Genomic DNA, 15,691 nt, shown 5'->3' on the forward strand with positions numbered 1-15,691 from the left:
ATTATAAATTACCATGTAGGTGTTTACTATTTACGAAATATGTAAGAAAAAACTAAGCATTTTCGTCAAATTTGTAGTTTTCAACATAATGCAAAATTTTACTCAATTAAAACTTTACGGTACAGCATTATCTGCAAAATTGGGTTTGAACAAAGCAAAATATGCACAAAAATATCACTAATAATTTATCAGTCACTTTATTATTATAGCTTGAGTCAAAATATATTTGTAACAAAATATACAGATAAATATTTTCAATACGTCATTATAAATACATAATAATGATCCAAATCATATTTATTATGAATCGTAATTAAATAGATAATTACTTTAAGCGATAAATTGACCACCACATTTACCTTGATAACTTGAGTTATCAAGGTACACATTTAAATTAATGTTGAGCAACATTAATTTAAATGTGTTCTTTCTTCATATACCTATTCTGTCATCTATGATAGAATATGACCCTTCTCACCCTATCGATTACTTTATTAATCACCTACGTAAATATTCCTTTACATACGTTTCCTTAATATTTATTACTAAATCATGTATCGTAATTAATAACTTAATAACGTTCGATATAAATTCGTAATAAGTGAAAAATTGACAATCACACCACATCACATTTACATCAGTGACAAATTGTCACTGCCAATCACATTTAATCGTTACAGCGATAAGTTGAAAACCACATTTACATACATAGTTCATAGATAAGTCAAGATTAATTTAAACTGGTTCTTTCTTAATGGCCGAGGGATTTATCATCTTATGATAGAAGACGACCCTTTTCACCCCGTCGACAATTTTGACCCCTTGAGCATAATAATTGGACGCCGTGGTCTGATCGACGTACTCATCCGGCGTAAAATCCACGCTGAGCAACGTTTCCGTACAGTCGGCAGGAGTTTGAGTGACTTCCGGTTCCGGGACGGGATCATTCACCGGATTTGGTTTCTTCCGTTTTGGGGGTTGATCCGGAAGTAACTTCCTGGCAGACCAAGTGGCATCACTTGATGGAAACAAGGACGGATTCAATCTGATGTACTCCCTCGGATTTGTGAGGAAGAGAAGAAAATCGTTATCCATAGTTTCCGGGGCGAGATTCTTTTTCTTTTTCGAAGGTTTTCTAACTTCCTGGACTGATGGACCTGATTTTGATGCCGACGCCGTCTCAACGTTCCCCTGCTTGATTGATTTGCCATCATCCCTTTCTCGATAAGATTTTACCTTGACGGGGGCAACTTTTTGTTGAGCATGGACAGAACTAAAGGTCGATGAGGATGGTTTCATAATCGCTTTTGGAGTAAGATCTTGGACTAACTTTTGACTAATTTTTTGAAGATCACTTCGGAATTGGTGCGGTTTCTTGAGGAAAGAAGTGTCAATTTCTTGCTGGACTGGAGGACGATTTGGTTTGTCCTTTATCTCTGTTTTCACGGATGCAACTGGTATTTCCTTGACAGGGGGTGTGTCGACTTCCCAACCTTCATCTTCCTCGTGCAAGAAGGAGAACGGATTCCCCGATTTGTCGGATATTTCCAAAAAAAGCTTTTCCATTCTTGTCTCCGGAGTGGGCACCATGTCCAAATCCTCGCGACCATAAGCGTTCTTAAAAATTTGCGCATATGAATGGAACTCAGACGACGGTGGTGGGTGACATTTTTGCACCTTCTTCCACAAAAGGGCGACGTGTAGCATGTTCTTCAAAAAAGAAAAATTGCAAAGTTGAGACATGATTTTATAATTTGACAACTCATCAATGACAAGTGCGATTAATTAGAATAAATCAATAATGAGGATATTCACGTCATTTGGTTAGCAACTTTGCCGTGATTTCGAAATCGGTGTCGTTGTTTTAATCAAAATACATAGGTACATACAAAAACTGAAAATTAGAGAAGAAATGCAACCACCGCTTGGCGAGTTTGCTAAAAATATGCGATCGACGTAATTAATTACGTCGATCGCATATTTCGAAAAAATTATGGATTCTGATTGATCGTCGCATCACAGCTTTTCACAAACGTTGCAAAATTGTGAATAGTTTTTCGAAGCGAGGTTTATGAAGTTGGCGTGAATACCCACCCACCATAATAATTTACGCACTCCACATACATATTTATGTACATACCTTCTTCTTATCGAGGGAGACTGCTTGTTTAAACAAAAACACTAATTGGCCGTTGAGCCCCCCGGTGCAAGGGGTTGGTCCATTTCTCGCCGTCACCGCCTCCATCATGCCGACATAGACCCAAATGAAAGCCAGCGCTTCCGCGGTACTGAACGGTTTTAATCTACCGTCTTTGCAAAGTTCACTTAAAATCGCGTTAATATTTCGTTTTTTCGCGTCTTCTAAGATAGCATTTGTCGCCGCGGTGACCATGGCGTGAATTCGGGGGGCAAAATGGCCAGGTTTGAGAACACCGGAGGCGAAGGCGTTTCGAAAATTTTTTCGCAAGTCGATAAAGGATTGAAAGTTGTTTCGCTTTGGTTTTTGCTTCGATGGCTGATTTTGACCCGTCGACGCCTGTTTTGGTTGACTAGGACACGATTGTTTCGGAGTGACCGGTTTCTTCAAACCTTGGACGAAGGCCAAATATGCTGGGCTGAAACGTTGCTGCTGACTGTAGTTCATCTTAACAACTAAATTAGTGAAGAAATTTCTATTAATTTAGCATAAAATTGGAATATTTCGTAAATAATAAATGTTATCAGGAGAATGTCTATAAGCGAAACCTTAATTTTATTTGACGAGTCGTCTGGCCTTAAGTATTTTAGAATTCGACCTGGAACAAAAATTGGGAAAATATTATTCATGAGATTATTTAGCATATTTCAAATTATTTAATAACGAGTAGACAATTGATTTCAAAATCTTGTTAGTAAATTGTCCAGAAACGGCTTATGAATTAATGTAAATGATATGAAGGAAAATTTTTATACTTTCAGACTTACTGCTTTCTAGAGCTGAAAAATCTTCCAAACGACTAGATTTGCAAACGTTCCGCTGGTTTAAATTACTCGAATATTAAAAGGGCCTGGAATGTAATGATCTGACAAAATTAATTAATTAACCAGAAATATCAAATTAAAAATTTTATTAGTTAATATAATTAAAAAAACGAAGTCAGGTTACATTATTCATCCGTACAAAATTACGTTTTTCTCACCTTTTTGACTAAACAGATAATGCGTGACTACTTTATAACGATAATCACCTTATTTAGTTCAAAACTTTAAACTTGGAAATATTTATTAACGAAACAGAGACGAAAAAATTGACGAAATTCCACCTGTTGATTGCTGATTACAGGTGACTCTCGCGGTTTTTCTTCCTGAGACAAACTCATGGATGTATAAGACAAACTTCGATTTACGTTTACATGCAGTTTTTATTCTTTTCATTTTATACGCTCCGATTTGCTTCATATTCACAGAGCTGGGTAATTAATATGCATGAAAATGAATATACCAACTTTAATATACTTTGCTATTTTATGTAGTTTATTTCAATTATAACAAAGATGAATAAATATTTCCAGGAGGTCATAATAATTCATAAAAGTATTCATACTTTTGTTAATCTATAAGTATAAATTCACACTTGTTTTAACTGATGTGTATGTAAATTGACCATTATCATTGCAGACTCATTAATTTAAATCGGTTCTTTCTTAATGTACGAGGAATTTATCATCTTATGATAGAAGACGACCCTTCTCACCCCATCGACAATTTTGACCCCTTGAGCATAATAATTGGGCGCCGTGGTCTGATCGACGTACTCCTCCGGCGTAAAATCCACCCTCAGCAAAGTTTCCGTACAGTCGGCCGGAGTTTGAGCGACTTCCGGTTCCGGAACGGGATCATTCACAGGGTTTGGTTTGTTCCGTTTTGTCGGTGGTTCCGGAAGTAATTTTCTGGCAGACCAAGTGACATCTTTACTGGATGGAAACAAGGACGGGTTTAGTCCGATGTACTCAGCCGGATTTGTGAGGAAGAGTAGAGCATCGCTATCCGTAGTTATCAGGGGGAGATTAGCAGCAGCAGGATTATTGCTGGTTAATTCTTGTATATTTTGCTGGACAAAATCTGATCTTGGACGCGGTTTCGATGTCGATGATCTTTCTAGGTTGACTGATTTATCGTCCTTCCTCGCTAAGGTTGGTTTCATAATCGTTTTTGGAGTAGCATCTTTGCCCGATTGTTGCTCGTTGTTCGAGGACGGATTTCTCCAGACCCCGTTAACTGACAATATCTCTCCAAAAAACTGTTCCATTCCTTTCTCCGGTGTCCACACCACGTCCAAATCCACGCCACCATAAGCGTTCTTAAAAGTGTTCCCATGTGAAGGAAACTCCTCCGAGGGGGGGTTGCATTTTCGAACCTTCTTCCACAAGTAGGCGACGTGCTGCATGTTCTTTAAGAAATACAAATATTTGTGAGCGTTATAAAGTTGTTGTAATTTCGTAAATACATTGTTAATTTGAAAGGTGCGATTAATAATCCCGGATTATGTAAATTTATTATGTAAATTTGACAGGTGGGAGGTGGGATTATTTACACTTTTGATGTAAATTTTAAAGGTTGGATTGTGTAAATTTGAAAATTGAGATTATGTAAATTATTACAAAGGTGGAATTATGTAAATTTATACACCCTACATACCTTTCCCTTATCTACGGCGACTGCTTGTCTAAACAAATACTCTAATTGATAGCTGAGCACTCCGCGGCAAAAAATTGGTCCACTTCGCCTCGTCACCTCCTCCACCGTGCCGACGTAGACCCAAAGGAAAGCCAGCGCTTCCGCCACACTGAACGGCTTTAGTTTACCGTCTTTACAAAGTTCGCCCAAAATCGCGTTAATATTTCGTTTTTTCGCATCCTCCAAGATAGCAATTGTCGCAGCAGTGACCATGGCTTGAATTCGATGGGCGAAATCGTCCGGTCGGAGAACACCGGATGCAAAGGCGTTTCGAAAATTTTGTCGCACGAGAATAAAAGTTTGAAAGTTGTTCTGTTTTGGTTGACCTTTCGACGACTGATTTTGTTGACCCGATGTCGACGACTGTTTTGGAGCCACGGGTTTGTTCAAGCCCTTCAGAAAGGCCAAAAGTGTGGGGCTCAAGAGTTGCCTGTTGTTCATCTTTAAAACTAAATTAGTGAAGAAATTCTTATTAAAAATTTAGCATAAAATTGAAACGTTTAAGGAAGAAGTTTTATTTTATGAATTTCCATAATCTAAACCTTTATTTGATGCAAAGAACCGCAAGTATTTTAGAATTCGTTCCCCCCGAGTCAAAACTTTAAAGGTTTTTACCTGAAAAAAAATGTAAAAATGGGGGCAATATATGTATTAGTTATTGATTACACTTAATAACTTTATATTTCAAAACCTTGCAAGCAAATTTACCGGAAAATGTTCTGCTAACTTATCAATTTATGTGAAGGATATATTTTTAATTTAAACTTACTGGTTTCAATAAAGACTTCTGAACTTAAAAAAATATTCCACGTGACTAGATTGGAAATCTTGTTAGTGAGTTGAAATTCGAGAATATTGAAGACGCGGCTGTAATGTAACGATAAGAAAATTAAACCAGAAACATAATAGGTTAATTTTATTTAAAACAATGAACAAAGCATGGTAAAAAAATTTTCTCACCTTTGTACTCGTCTTATCTACTTTGTAATGATAATCACTGCTTATTAATCAGTGTATTTAATTCAAAACTTCAAACTTGAAATATTTATTAACGAAACAGAGGCGAAAAAATTGACGAAATATGAAATTCCACCTGCTGATTGACGAAATAAAATAGCACTCGCGGTCTTTCTGAGTGATCTTGAGACTGCTTTCGGTCAGAAGGGAACGTCCATATATTACGTCATCAGAAAAATGAAATTTTTAGACCAACGAGCCACCCACCACTTCCCTCTCCTAGTCATGTCAAGCTTAACACAAGTAAGATAAGCGACCGATAACTACTCACCCACCTTTTTCAAGACGTAATATATGGTCGTCCGTAATTAATGGTCTTATAAGTCTTAACCTGATCAAAATTTTATTGCATGCAATTATAACATTATGATAGAACATTATCTGCAAATTGCTTAGTTATGAAGCAATATGCTCGAAAATATTAAGTATGCAGAATGATGCGAAATAAAAAGTATGAAAATCCGTCTCTCATCCTCAGAAGAAATAGGCCCAAAATGCGAAATCGGTATAAAAATTTAAAAATCATGTACAAATAAAGCTTCGAAAATAATTTAAACCCCCATTATATCACTACAATTTAGTTATGAGTCGTTGTATTATTTAATTACGTACTTATGTAGGAGGCAAAATACATTTGTAGAAAAAAATATTCAAGTATTTTAAACACATCGTTATACGTAGGCACTGTGTATAATGTACATAATAATGAACTAATTAATATTTATATTTATAAGTATTTATATGTAAGTATTAAATAAGACTTCTCAACTTTAAATACATATTTTATAATCATTAATAAACATTTACCAAGTACATATTTATTATTAAATCGTGACTCGTAATTACATTGATAAATAATTACTGTAAGTGATAAATTGAACATCACATTGATCTACCCTCATAACTCATAACATTAATTTAAACTGGTTCTTTCTTAATGGCTGAGAGATCAATCATTTTATGATAGAAGACGACCCTTCTCACCCCGTCGACAATTTTGACCCCTTGAGCATAATAATTGGGCGCCGTGGTCAGGTCGACGTACTCCTCCGGTGTAAAATCCACCCTCAACAGCGTTTCCGTACAGTCGGCCAGAGTTTGAGTGACTTCCGGTTCCGGAACGGGATCATTCACGGGATTTGGTTTCTTCCGCTTTGTCGGTTGATCCGGAAGTAATTTTTTAGCAGACCAGGTGGCATCACTCGAAGGAAATAAGGACGGATTCAGTCTGATGTACTCACTTGGATTTGTGAGGAAGAGAAGAAAATCTGTACCCATTGTTTCCGGGGGATTCTTTTTCTTTTTCGACGGTTGCCTAATTTCCTGGATGGATGGGCGAGATTTCGACATATCCTCATCCCTAGTTTTCAAGGGAGGCTTAGCCACGGGATTTTTCAATGGTTTGTGGACAAAATCTGATCTTGGACGCGGTTTCGATGTCGACGCCGCTTCATAGTTTCTCGGCTTGTTTGATTTGTCTTTAGTCCCATCTCGATAAGGTGCGTTGACAGGGGCAACTGTTACTTTACTTCTCGGCTTGATTGATTGGTCATCATCCCTCTCTCGATAAGGTGCCTTGACAGGGACAACTGTTACTTTTTGTTGAGCATGGGCTGAACCAAAAGTGGATGAAGAGGGTTTCATAATCACTTTGGGAATAACATATCTGCCCGATTTCTCACTAATTTTGTGAGGATCACCATCATTCATTTCTATTTTCTTGGCAGGGGGTGCTGTGTCTACCTCCCAATCCTCCTCCACTTCGTCCACGAATGGGGCATCCCCATAAAACGACGACATATTTCCAAAAAGCTGTTCCATTCTTGTCTCCGGAGTCGGCACCATGTCCAAATTCAAGCCATCATAAGCCTTCTTAAAAGTTTTCCCATGTGAACGAAACTTTTTCGGGGGGGGCTTACATTCTCGAACCTTTTTCCACAAGTAGGCGACGTGCTGCATGTTCCTTAGGAGGAAACAAAAATATGTGTGAGTGTCATAAATATGTCGTAATTATGTAAATTTGAAAGGTGAGATTATGTAAATTTATGCACCGTACCTTTTCCTTATCTACGGCGACGGCTTGTTTAAATAAATACACTAATTGGCCATGGACCTCCCCGTGGCAAGTAATTGGTCCACTTCGCCTCGTCACTTCCTCCACGGTGCCGACATAGACCCAAAGCCAAACCAGCGCTTCCGCCGGACTGAACGGCGTTGATTTTCCGCCACCTTTACAGAGATCGGTTAAGATCGAGTTAAGGTTTTGTTTATGCGCATCCTCCAAAATAGCATCTGCCGCAGCGGTGATCATCGAGTCGATGCGGGGGGCGATATAGGCCGGGCGGAGGACACGGGAGGCGAAGGCGGTTCGAAAATCTTCCCGTAAATTGCTAAAGATTTGAAAGTTCATGGTGGGGTTTGGTGGAACTTTTGACGACGGATTTGCTTGGCGTTTCGATAACGGGTTTCGTTTACGTTTCGACGGCTGATTCGGAACGACGGGTTTCTTCAAGCGGCGGTCGAGGAAGGCCAAATATTCGGGGCTGAAACGTTGCTCCGGACTGTAGTTCATGTTAAAACTAAATTAGTGAAGAGATTTGTATCAGAAATTTAGTATACAGACGGAATCTTTAATAAATACAGTTTATCACAAAAATTTCTATAATCCGAACCTTTACGAAGAGCCTTAAGTACTTTAGAATTCGCTGCCCCCGAGACAAAAACTTAGAAGGTTTTACCTGGAAAAAGAGTGTAAAAATGGGGGGAAATATTAGTTATTTATTATTGCTTACGTTATTTAAATTCAATAACAAGTTAACTTTACATCTGTCTTTCAAAACCTTGCTAGCAAATTTTCCAAAAAAAGTTAATTTAATAAAAACAACGAAGTCAGGTTGCTTTACATGGGAACCATGGGAGTGGGCTACGGCCCTGAGAGCATGTTGTTCTTGCTCCGCCATTTTGTAATTTTTAGAAATTTAATATTTTAACAATAATTAGTGACCCAATTTTATAAACTTTGGTCACAAGTTGACACTATACGCCCCTCTTATCATCTTATTGTAAATTAGTGTCCATCTCTCATCTCACGGTTAGATAAGAGACAGTGACGAAATCTTACATAATTGTGCCTTGTAACACATTACAAATTTAACACAGTACATTTCAAACTCAGTACATTTCAAACACACTACGTACTTTTTTAATTCTACTGAATGTTTACTACTACACACGGTGCTCGGGGGATTTTTGGATTAAGACAGATTTCAAACGACTCACTGGAACGGACCTGTCCTGGTCATGACGACTTTCTAGTTTCTTCCCAATCCCAGTCTCTTCCATTGGATAAAAAAGTCTTGCCTCTTTGAGGGCCAAATCTCGAGCATTCGAGATTTTACGAGGTCTATTTTTCCAATTTTCATCATTGTATTATTCTTTATTAATGGAATAATGCCTGTGCAGACACGGCGACAAAAACGACTCATCACTGATAGTGGAGCACCTGACAATTCCATTCACTTCTCAGGGAATCTTGCTCTTCAACAACTTCCATTTACTGGTCTTTCGACACAAAATGAAGACACATTATCACTACAAGACGACGACGACTCAAGACTTTTACATTCGTCGCACCATCGTCCGGATCATCTTCAACTTCAACTTCCGGATCGTCCTCAACTTGCCAAATTAAGTAAAGCTAAAGGTCTAAAATTTTGCCATCAGAATCTAAATAGTTTGAATAACAAATTTGATGATGTGGTTAGTTTTATGTCACATTGTAACCCAGATTTGTACGGAGTCACAGAATCAAAACTGAAACCTAGTAGGAATAAGGACGGTATGTATGTTATCGATGGTTATAATTTTGTAAGGTCAGATCGTACTTATAATGAAGGTGGAGGTATTATTATCTACATCAAGTCAAGTCTAGTGTTCGAACAGATAGACTGTCCAATCCAACCTTATCGTAACTCAGAATTTCAAGTAATCAAAATTGGGTTGAAAAGTTCAAAGCCAATTTTAGTTACAATCCTATATAGCCACCCTTCCACTCCAATTAATAAGTTAGTTGATTTCTTTCATGAACTTAATACTTTTCTTTTATCCTTTGACACTGAATATTATACTTTAGGAGATTTTAATGTTGACTTATTAAAACACAAAGAGTCTTCTCCACTTTTTAATGTTTGTAGAGAATTTCGTTTGAGTCAACATATGGTAGGTCCCACTCGCAATGGGAAAACTTTGCTGGATCACATTTATTCCAGTAATAAAATTAATGTTAGTTTAACTGGTCACTTTCCCTTAACCAGCTCTGACCATGACTTGACATTTATAGTAAGGAAATGTAATTCACTCAAATTCCAGCCAAAAATTATAGAATATAGATGTTATAGAACCTGCGATTTCAAGATTTTCAATGAAAAACTCTCAAAATTCACATTTAATCCGGATTCAGATCCTGATCATGAATTTTATAGATATAACAGCTTCTTTATGTCGTTACTGGACATACACGCTCCACTTAAGAGAAGGCAGATTAGACCGAAGTTAAACAAATGGTATACCTCTAATTTAGCCTTATTACGTAAGAACAGGGATAAGTTAAGAGTGCGTGCAGATAAGACGCAATTTCCCTCGGATAATGTAAATTATACTAAAGCTGGAAACAAATACAACACCTGTTTATCAAACGCGAAAAAATACTATTTTAAGAAATCCTTTGTAGAGTCCATCAGTAATACGAGTAATTTGTGGCAAAATGTAAAACTTCTGACAGGCTATCGCAAATGTAATAGAACTCCGATCACAAGACTAAATAATACAGTAACAAATGAAATATATGACACAGAACTCACAATTAATGATACATTAGCTTCTCAATTTGTAATTAATACTGATAATGTAATACCAATTGATTCATTAGCAGATAGTATTTCAAAATACGAAATAGAGTACTCATCTCTTGACACAGCAGAAGATTTTCAATTAGTCACAGTGGAAGAAGTCAACACAGCGATTAATGATGTAAAAAAAGATTGTTCGTCACTATTTTATGTACCACTTGTTATTTTAAAACGTTGTGTTGATATTGTGGCTTTTCAACTTGCAATTTTTGTTTAATCTAATATTAGTTAATTGTGTAGTTCCGCAGCCTTTTAAGATCACAAATGTAACCCCATTGTTTAAGGGAAAAGGATCAAGATTTAATCCGACAAATTATAGACCGATTAGTGGTATTATTGTTTACTGCAAAATATTTGAACGGGTATTATACCATAGATTACAAACTAGAATAGATGCAAAATTATGTAATGAACAGCATGGTTTTAGGAATAATCGGTCTTGTCACACTGCAATAGTGGAATTATCCAATTATATTTATAAAGCCTTGGACCAGACGAAAGGCAAATGTGTAGTTGTATATTTTGACGCAAAGTCAGCGTTCAATAGTATAGATCGATCGTTATTAATTAAAAAACTAATGGATCAGTATAAGTTACACCCTATTTATGTTAAAACTTTGTATTTTGAAAGCCCAGATAAAATTAATACAAGAATGGTATGAAAAAAATAATATGGTCATTAATTATACAAAAACCAAATATCAAATATTCCACAAAGCTAATGATAAAATCCCAGAAGAGTATGTACATGTACCTCTGTTACTTGAAAATGGTTATGCAATTGAGCAAGTTTCTACATTTAAGTATTTAGGTATTGAGCTTGATTCCACGCTAAGTTTCAAGGATCACTTTGAACAAGTCCAAAAAAAGGTTTCTAATAGTATTGGTTTTTTGTATGGTATAAAACGTTATTTAACAGATAAGGTTATGATTTTATTACTTAATTGTTATGTACATTCAATAATCGATTATGGTATAACTATATGGGCCACTCTCTCAGACTCGCAACTTGGTAGATTACAACGTAAAATAGATCAATATCTTGTAAACTTCTACCTTCCAATAATTGCCAAAAAACAACGTGCGCGGAAGGCAAGTAGATATAAAGAGTTAAGAAATAAGATAGATGCAGTCCAACTAAGAGAAAAGTGTGGTATTCTCCCAATTTTAGAACGTAGAGATTTATATTTACTTAAATATGCTTTTAAATATCTGAGAGAAAGTGAGAGTTCTTCGAGGTCACAGCGTAGTTTCCCACTCCTTAAAGTGCCAAGTGTTCGCACTTCTATAGCAAAAAATTCAATTAATTTTTGTGCCATAAAATTATGGAACTCTCTTCCACGTAATTGGGAAAGTAATTTAACTTTTCCTAAATTCGTACAGCATTGTAAAGAATTGCTTTTGTCAAGAAACAAGAATTGTTACATTTATTATTAATTTATAGATGATTAGATTAGTGCTTTTAAATTATAGCATTTCTGTCATGAATTGGAAACCAGCTTATATTAGCTGATATTTGTTGACAGTTGAATAAAGGTTTACAATACAATACAATACAACAATTTACATATCACGTACAATTACAGTTTTCTCACCTTTTTAATAAAATACACAGATACTGTGTGTCCTCTTTGTAATGATAATCAGTGTATTTAATTCAAAACTTCAAACCTGGAAATATTTATTAACGAAACGGGGAAAAAGTTGACAAAGTGTTAATTTCCACTTGCTGATTGAGTAAACAAAATAAATACCATGTGTTCGAAACGCTCGCGGTTTTTCTTCTACGTCTCACTTTTGTCCAAGATTCTCATGCAAAATTTTGATTTACGCACATTACACAAGTCGTATTTTCATTTTTCATTGGTTCCATTTGAGTTTTTTTACCAATACAAAGTTGCATGCAAAAAAATTTTCTTAATTTGCTAAAAAATTGCTGAAAGCTTGCAAAGTGGTCAGGAAGAAATTACATAACTCAGTTTATGCAATCTTGCATGGAAACTGTGATAGAAGGGATTGGTGTACATTGCATTTACAAGGTAAAAAAAACTCAAGTTGAATTATAAATCCTTAATTTACTTACATATTTACATATGTAGATACATATTTATATGGACAATCATGTGCAATAATTTAAAACAAAATGTAAATACGCATCCGTTTTTAAAATGTGGCAAGAAAAAATACATATGTACTCTCCATTCGCACACAGTTGAACTTTTGCAGAAATTGAGAAATCTGAGAAACTACGCCACTGTCAGTCGCAAATTACCCCATCATCACTATTTGAGGGAATATGGGAGTGACAGTGCCGTAGTTTCTCAGATTTCTCAATTTCTGTAAAAGTTCAACTGTATGCGAATGGAGAGTATGTACGTAATTTAAAGTGGAAGATATGCAAAAATTCCGTGTGATGCATCACTCATCACAACATCTCGATGTCGTGTCCAAAGTGTGTGACCAGACTGGCGATGTGAAGTATGTATGTATGTAGGGCGTAGGCATTTAATGGCACTCCGGCCTGATGAAATTCAGTGACCACGGAAAAAGTCACGAGGACATGAAAATTAGATTTAAAAGGACAGACCTACTTATGTACATATTTATTTAAAGGGTGGGGATATTAATGGATTTAATGTTTTCCTCGGCGAATGCTCAAGTGGACGTTTGTTTGCATGTCACAAAATTACATAAATAAGCGTGTCTCGCGTCTTATCACACGATAAGAAATGTAGCTTTGTTAGATAGATAGCCCGATTTGCCAAAACTAGAGGCGGTGCACCGCCCTTTCCAACACTTAACACCAGAGCGTCCACACAGAAAAGTGTGCATCATATTACAATACAACAAATGATCTGAACGAAAATCATTCATTTTATGGGTTATAATTTAATCAAAATAGCGGAAATAAGTTTTCAATTTTTTCACGGCGGTCTCGAAAAATAAAAAAGTTGTCAATTTTTGAAATTTGGTATAGAAATTATGGTAAAATTGCAGTATAGCGGCCTATCTCGGATTTGACTGAAATTTTTTGTGTGAATACCCTAAGGTCCCATATGCATAAAAATATCTATTTTCGCGGCGGTTTAAAAAAACAAAATTTCTAGAAATTTTTGAAATTTTTTATAAAAATTATTTTTCTCTAGATTTTCATGAAAATGGCTTTTGAAAAATGAGAGCTAGCTAGTAGTGCTACCTAGGAGAGCTAGCTAGTAGTGCTGCCTAGGAGAGCTAGCTAGTAGTGCTACCTAGGAGAGCTAGCTAGTAGTGCTGCCTAGGAGAGCTAGCAAGTAGTGCTACCTAGGAGAGCTAGCTAGTAGTGCTACCTAGGAGAGCTAGCTAGTAGTGCTACCTAGGAGAGCTGGAAACTAGAAATCTCATCTTACCCCGAAAATCTGATTTTACCACAAAATATTCCCATTGTGGGGGAAACTGAGACAAAGTTTTGAAATTCTCTGGAACATCCAAGAAAAATTTCTATACAAAATTTCAATAATTTATAACCTTTTTACTATTGAATGTTTTTAAAAAAAATCCTTCATATTCTTGTTCAGCATAGTTTAATTAGTCTATAAAATCATTTTCATGAAAATCTGAGGCAAAAAATAATTTTTGTACAAAATTTCGAAGCTTTCTAGAAATTTTCATTTTCGAGACCACCGCAAAAAGTATTTTCTTGCTTAGGGGACCACAATAGGGTTACTCCACCAGTTATGGTAATGGACCTGATGTGGAAATCGATTTTTTTGAAATCCTTCAAGTATGTGATAGAGGACCTTAAACTATGCAGAAAAATCATTTTCCCCGAATTTTTGAGGTTTCGATGTGGCTGCTAGGAGGGGGTGTGGCTTCCGTTGAGATACCACCTTTTCGCAGCCGCTATTGCACGCACGGACTCCAAATTTCACACCAAGTTACCATTGGCCACTTGCGGGTCTTTTTCTCTTTTTTGGAAATTTGGTCATGGTAACCGTTTTTAGGTCAAAATGTGCGTTATGTCGAATTTTTTCGTAAATCATCTCACATAACCCCATAAATTGGGCATCGTTAGATAGGTCTAGGCAAGAGGATTCAGAATATATATACTTTGTCCGGCATACAGCTGCCCCCTGACCTTCCAGAAGCAGTAGAATGAGAATTTTCATTGCTTCCAGATTTTAACACAGTAGCAGATTGGCGAGCTAACATAGAAACAGATGGGACAAACTTAAAAATATTTCTCAGCCTCAGGAAGACTGGGGACTGGTCGTACACCCTACAAAGTATATATATTCTTAATCCTCTTGCCGAGACCTTTCCAACGATACCCTAGTTATGGGGTGATTTGAGACTTTGGCTTTTCAGAGAAATTTGACGTGTTGTGAATCTTGACCTAAAAACGGTCACCGTGACCTAATTTCCAAAAAAGAGAAAAAGACCCGCAATTGTATTGGCCCATGGTAGCTTGATGTGAAATTTGGAGTCCCTGCGTGCAATAGCGGCTGCGAAAAGGTGGTACCTCAACGGAAGCCACACCCCCTCCTAGCAGCCACATTGAAACCTCAAAAATTCGGGGAAAATGATTTTTCTGCATATTTTAAGGTCCTCTAACACATGCTTGAAGGATTTCAAAAAAATCGATTTTTGACATCAGGTCCATTACCATAACTCATGGAGTAACCCAATAGGTATTTACACAAAAAATATCAGCCAAATCCACTAGCCCTCCGGAGGAAATCAGAGTAGTCCACTGAAATAAATCCGAGCTAGGCCGTGATAATGCAATTTTACCAAAAATAATTTACAAAATTCACTTCCAAATCACTACTGAAGAGAATAAGAACCCGTTCAAAATAATAAATTAGAGAAGGAAGGTTGAAGTTTATTAATTATTTGGAACATTTTTTATAGTTTATAATTAATTCAATAGTATAATTATTCGACTTGAGTAAACAAGAGGAGAGAAAAACAGAACGAGAGTGGGCATGGATGAGTGTTCAAAAGTTGTTTCCCTATTCCAAAAAACATCCTCACGAAATGAGCAGTCTAAGGAGAGGCCATGGAGTCAAACT

General features: G+C 36.5%; 3 protein-coding genes across 4 annotated transcripts; all 3 read right to left on the minus strand.

The window, feature by feature from the left end:
- Positions 1-177: 177 nt before the first annotated feature.
- On the minus strand, positions 178-3,343 carry LOC110855687. 2 transcript variants are annotated; one of them, XM_022104100.2, is made up of 5 exons: positions 3,180-3,343; positions 2,965-3,047; positions 2,746-2,795; positions 2,141-2,652; positions 178-1,710 (listed from the first exon to the last, which is right to left on the minus strand). In XM_022104100.2, the coding sequence occupies exons 4-5, from the start codon at positions 2,642-2,644 to the stop codon at positions 736-738; spliced, it is 1,479 nt and encodes a 492-aa protein (XP_021959792.1). In that variant the 5' UTR covers positions 2,645-2,652; positions 2,746-2,795; positions 2,965-3,047; positions 3,180-3,343; the 3' UTR covers positions 178-735. The 2 variants fall into 2 exon arrangements, with proteins under 2 accessions (XP_021959792.1, XP_035712319.1); XM_035856426.1 differs by having other exon boundaries at positions 2,965-3,062.
- A 147-nt stretch (positions 3,344-3,490) lies between these two features.
- Positions 3,491-5,837, minus strand: LOC110855650. Its single transcript, XM_022104061.2, has 5 exons — positions 5,677-5,837; positions 5,486-5,583; positions 5,259-5,331; positions 4,678-5,165; positions 3,491-4,429 (listed from the first exon to the last, which is right to left on the minus strand). The coding sequence occupies exons 4-5, from the start codon at positions 5,155-5,157 to the stop codon at positions 3,668-3,670; spliced, it is 1,242 nt and encodes a 413-aa protein (XP_021959753.1). The 5' UTR covers positions 5,158-5,165; positions 5,259-5,331; positions 5,486-5,583; positions 5,677-5,837; the 3' UTR covers positions 3,491-3,667.
- Positions 5,838-6,566: 729 nt separating this feature from the next.
- Positions 6,567-12,594, minus strand: LOC118437308 (muscle M-line assembly protein unc-89-like). Its single transcript, XM_035856247.1, has 4 exons — positions 12,236-12,594; positions 8,406-8,471; positions 7,790-8,312; positions 6,567-7,696 (listed from the first exon to the last, which is right to left on the minus strand). The coding sequence occupies exon 4, from the start codon at positions 7,690-7,692 to the stop codon at positions 6,652-6,654; it is 1,041 nt and encodes a 346-aa protein (XP_035712140.1). The 5' UTR covers positions 7,693-7,696; positions 7,790-8,312; positions 8,406-8,471; positions 12,236-12,594; the 3' UTR covers positions 6,567-6,651.
- Positions 12,595-15,691: the final 3,097 nt, after the last annotated feature.

The sequence above is a fragment of the Folsomia candida genome, unplaced genomic scaffold (assembly GCF_002217175.1).
Source record: "Folsomia candida strain VU population unplaced genomic scaffold, ASM221717v1 Fcan01_Sc013, whole genome shotgun sequence".
NCBI classification, from domain to species: Eukaryota; Metazoa; Arthropoda; class Collembola; order Entomobryomorpha; family Isotomidae; genus Folsomia; species Folsomia candida.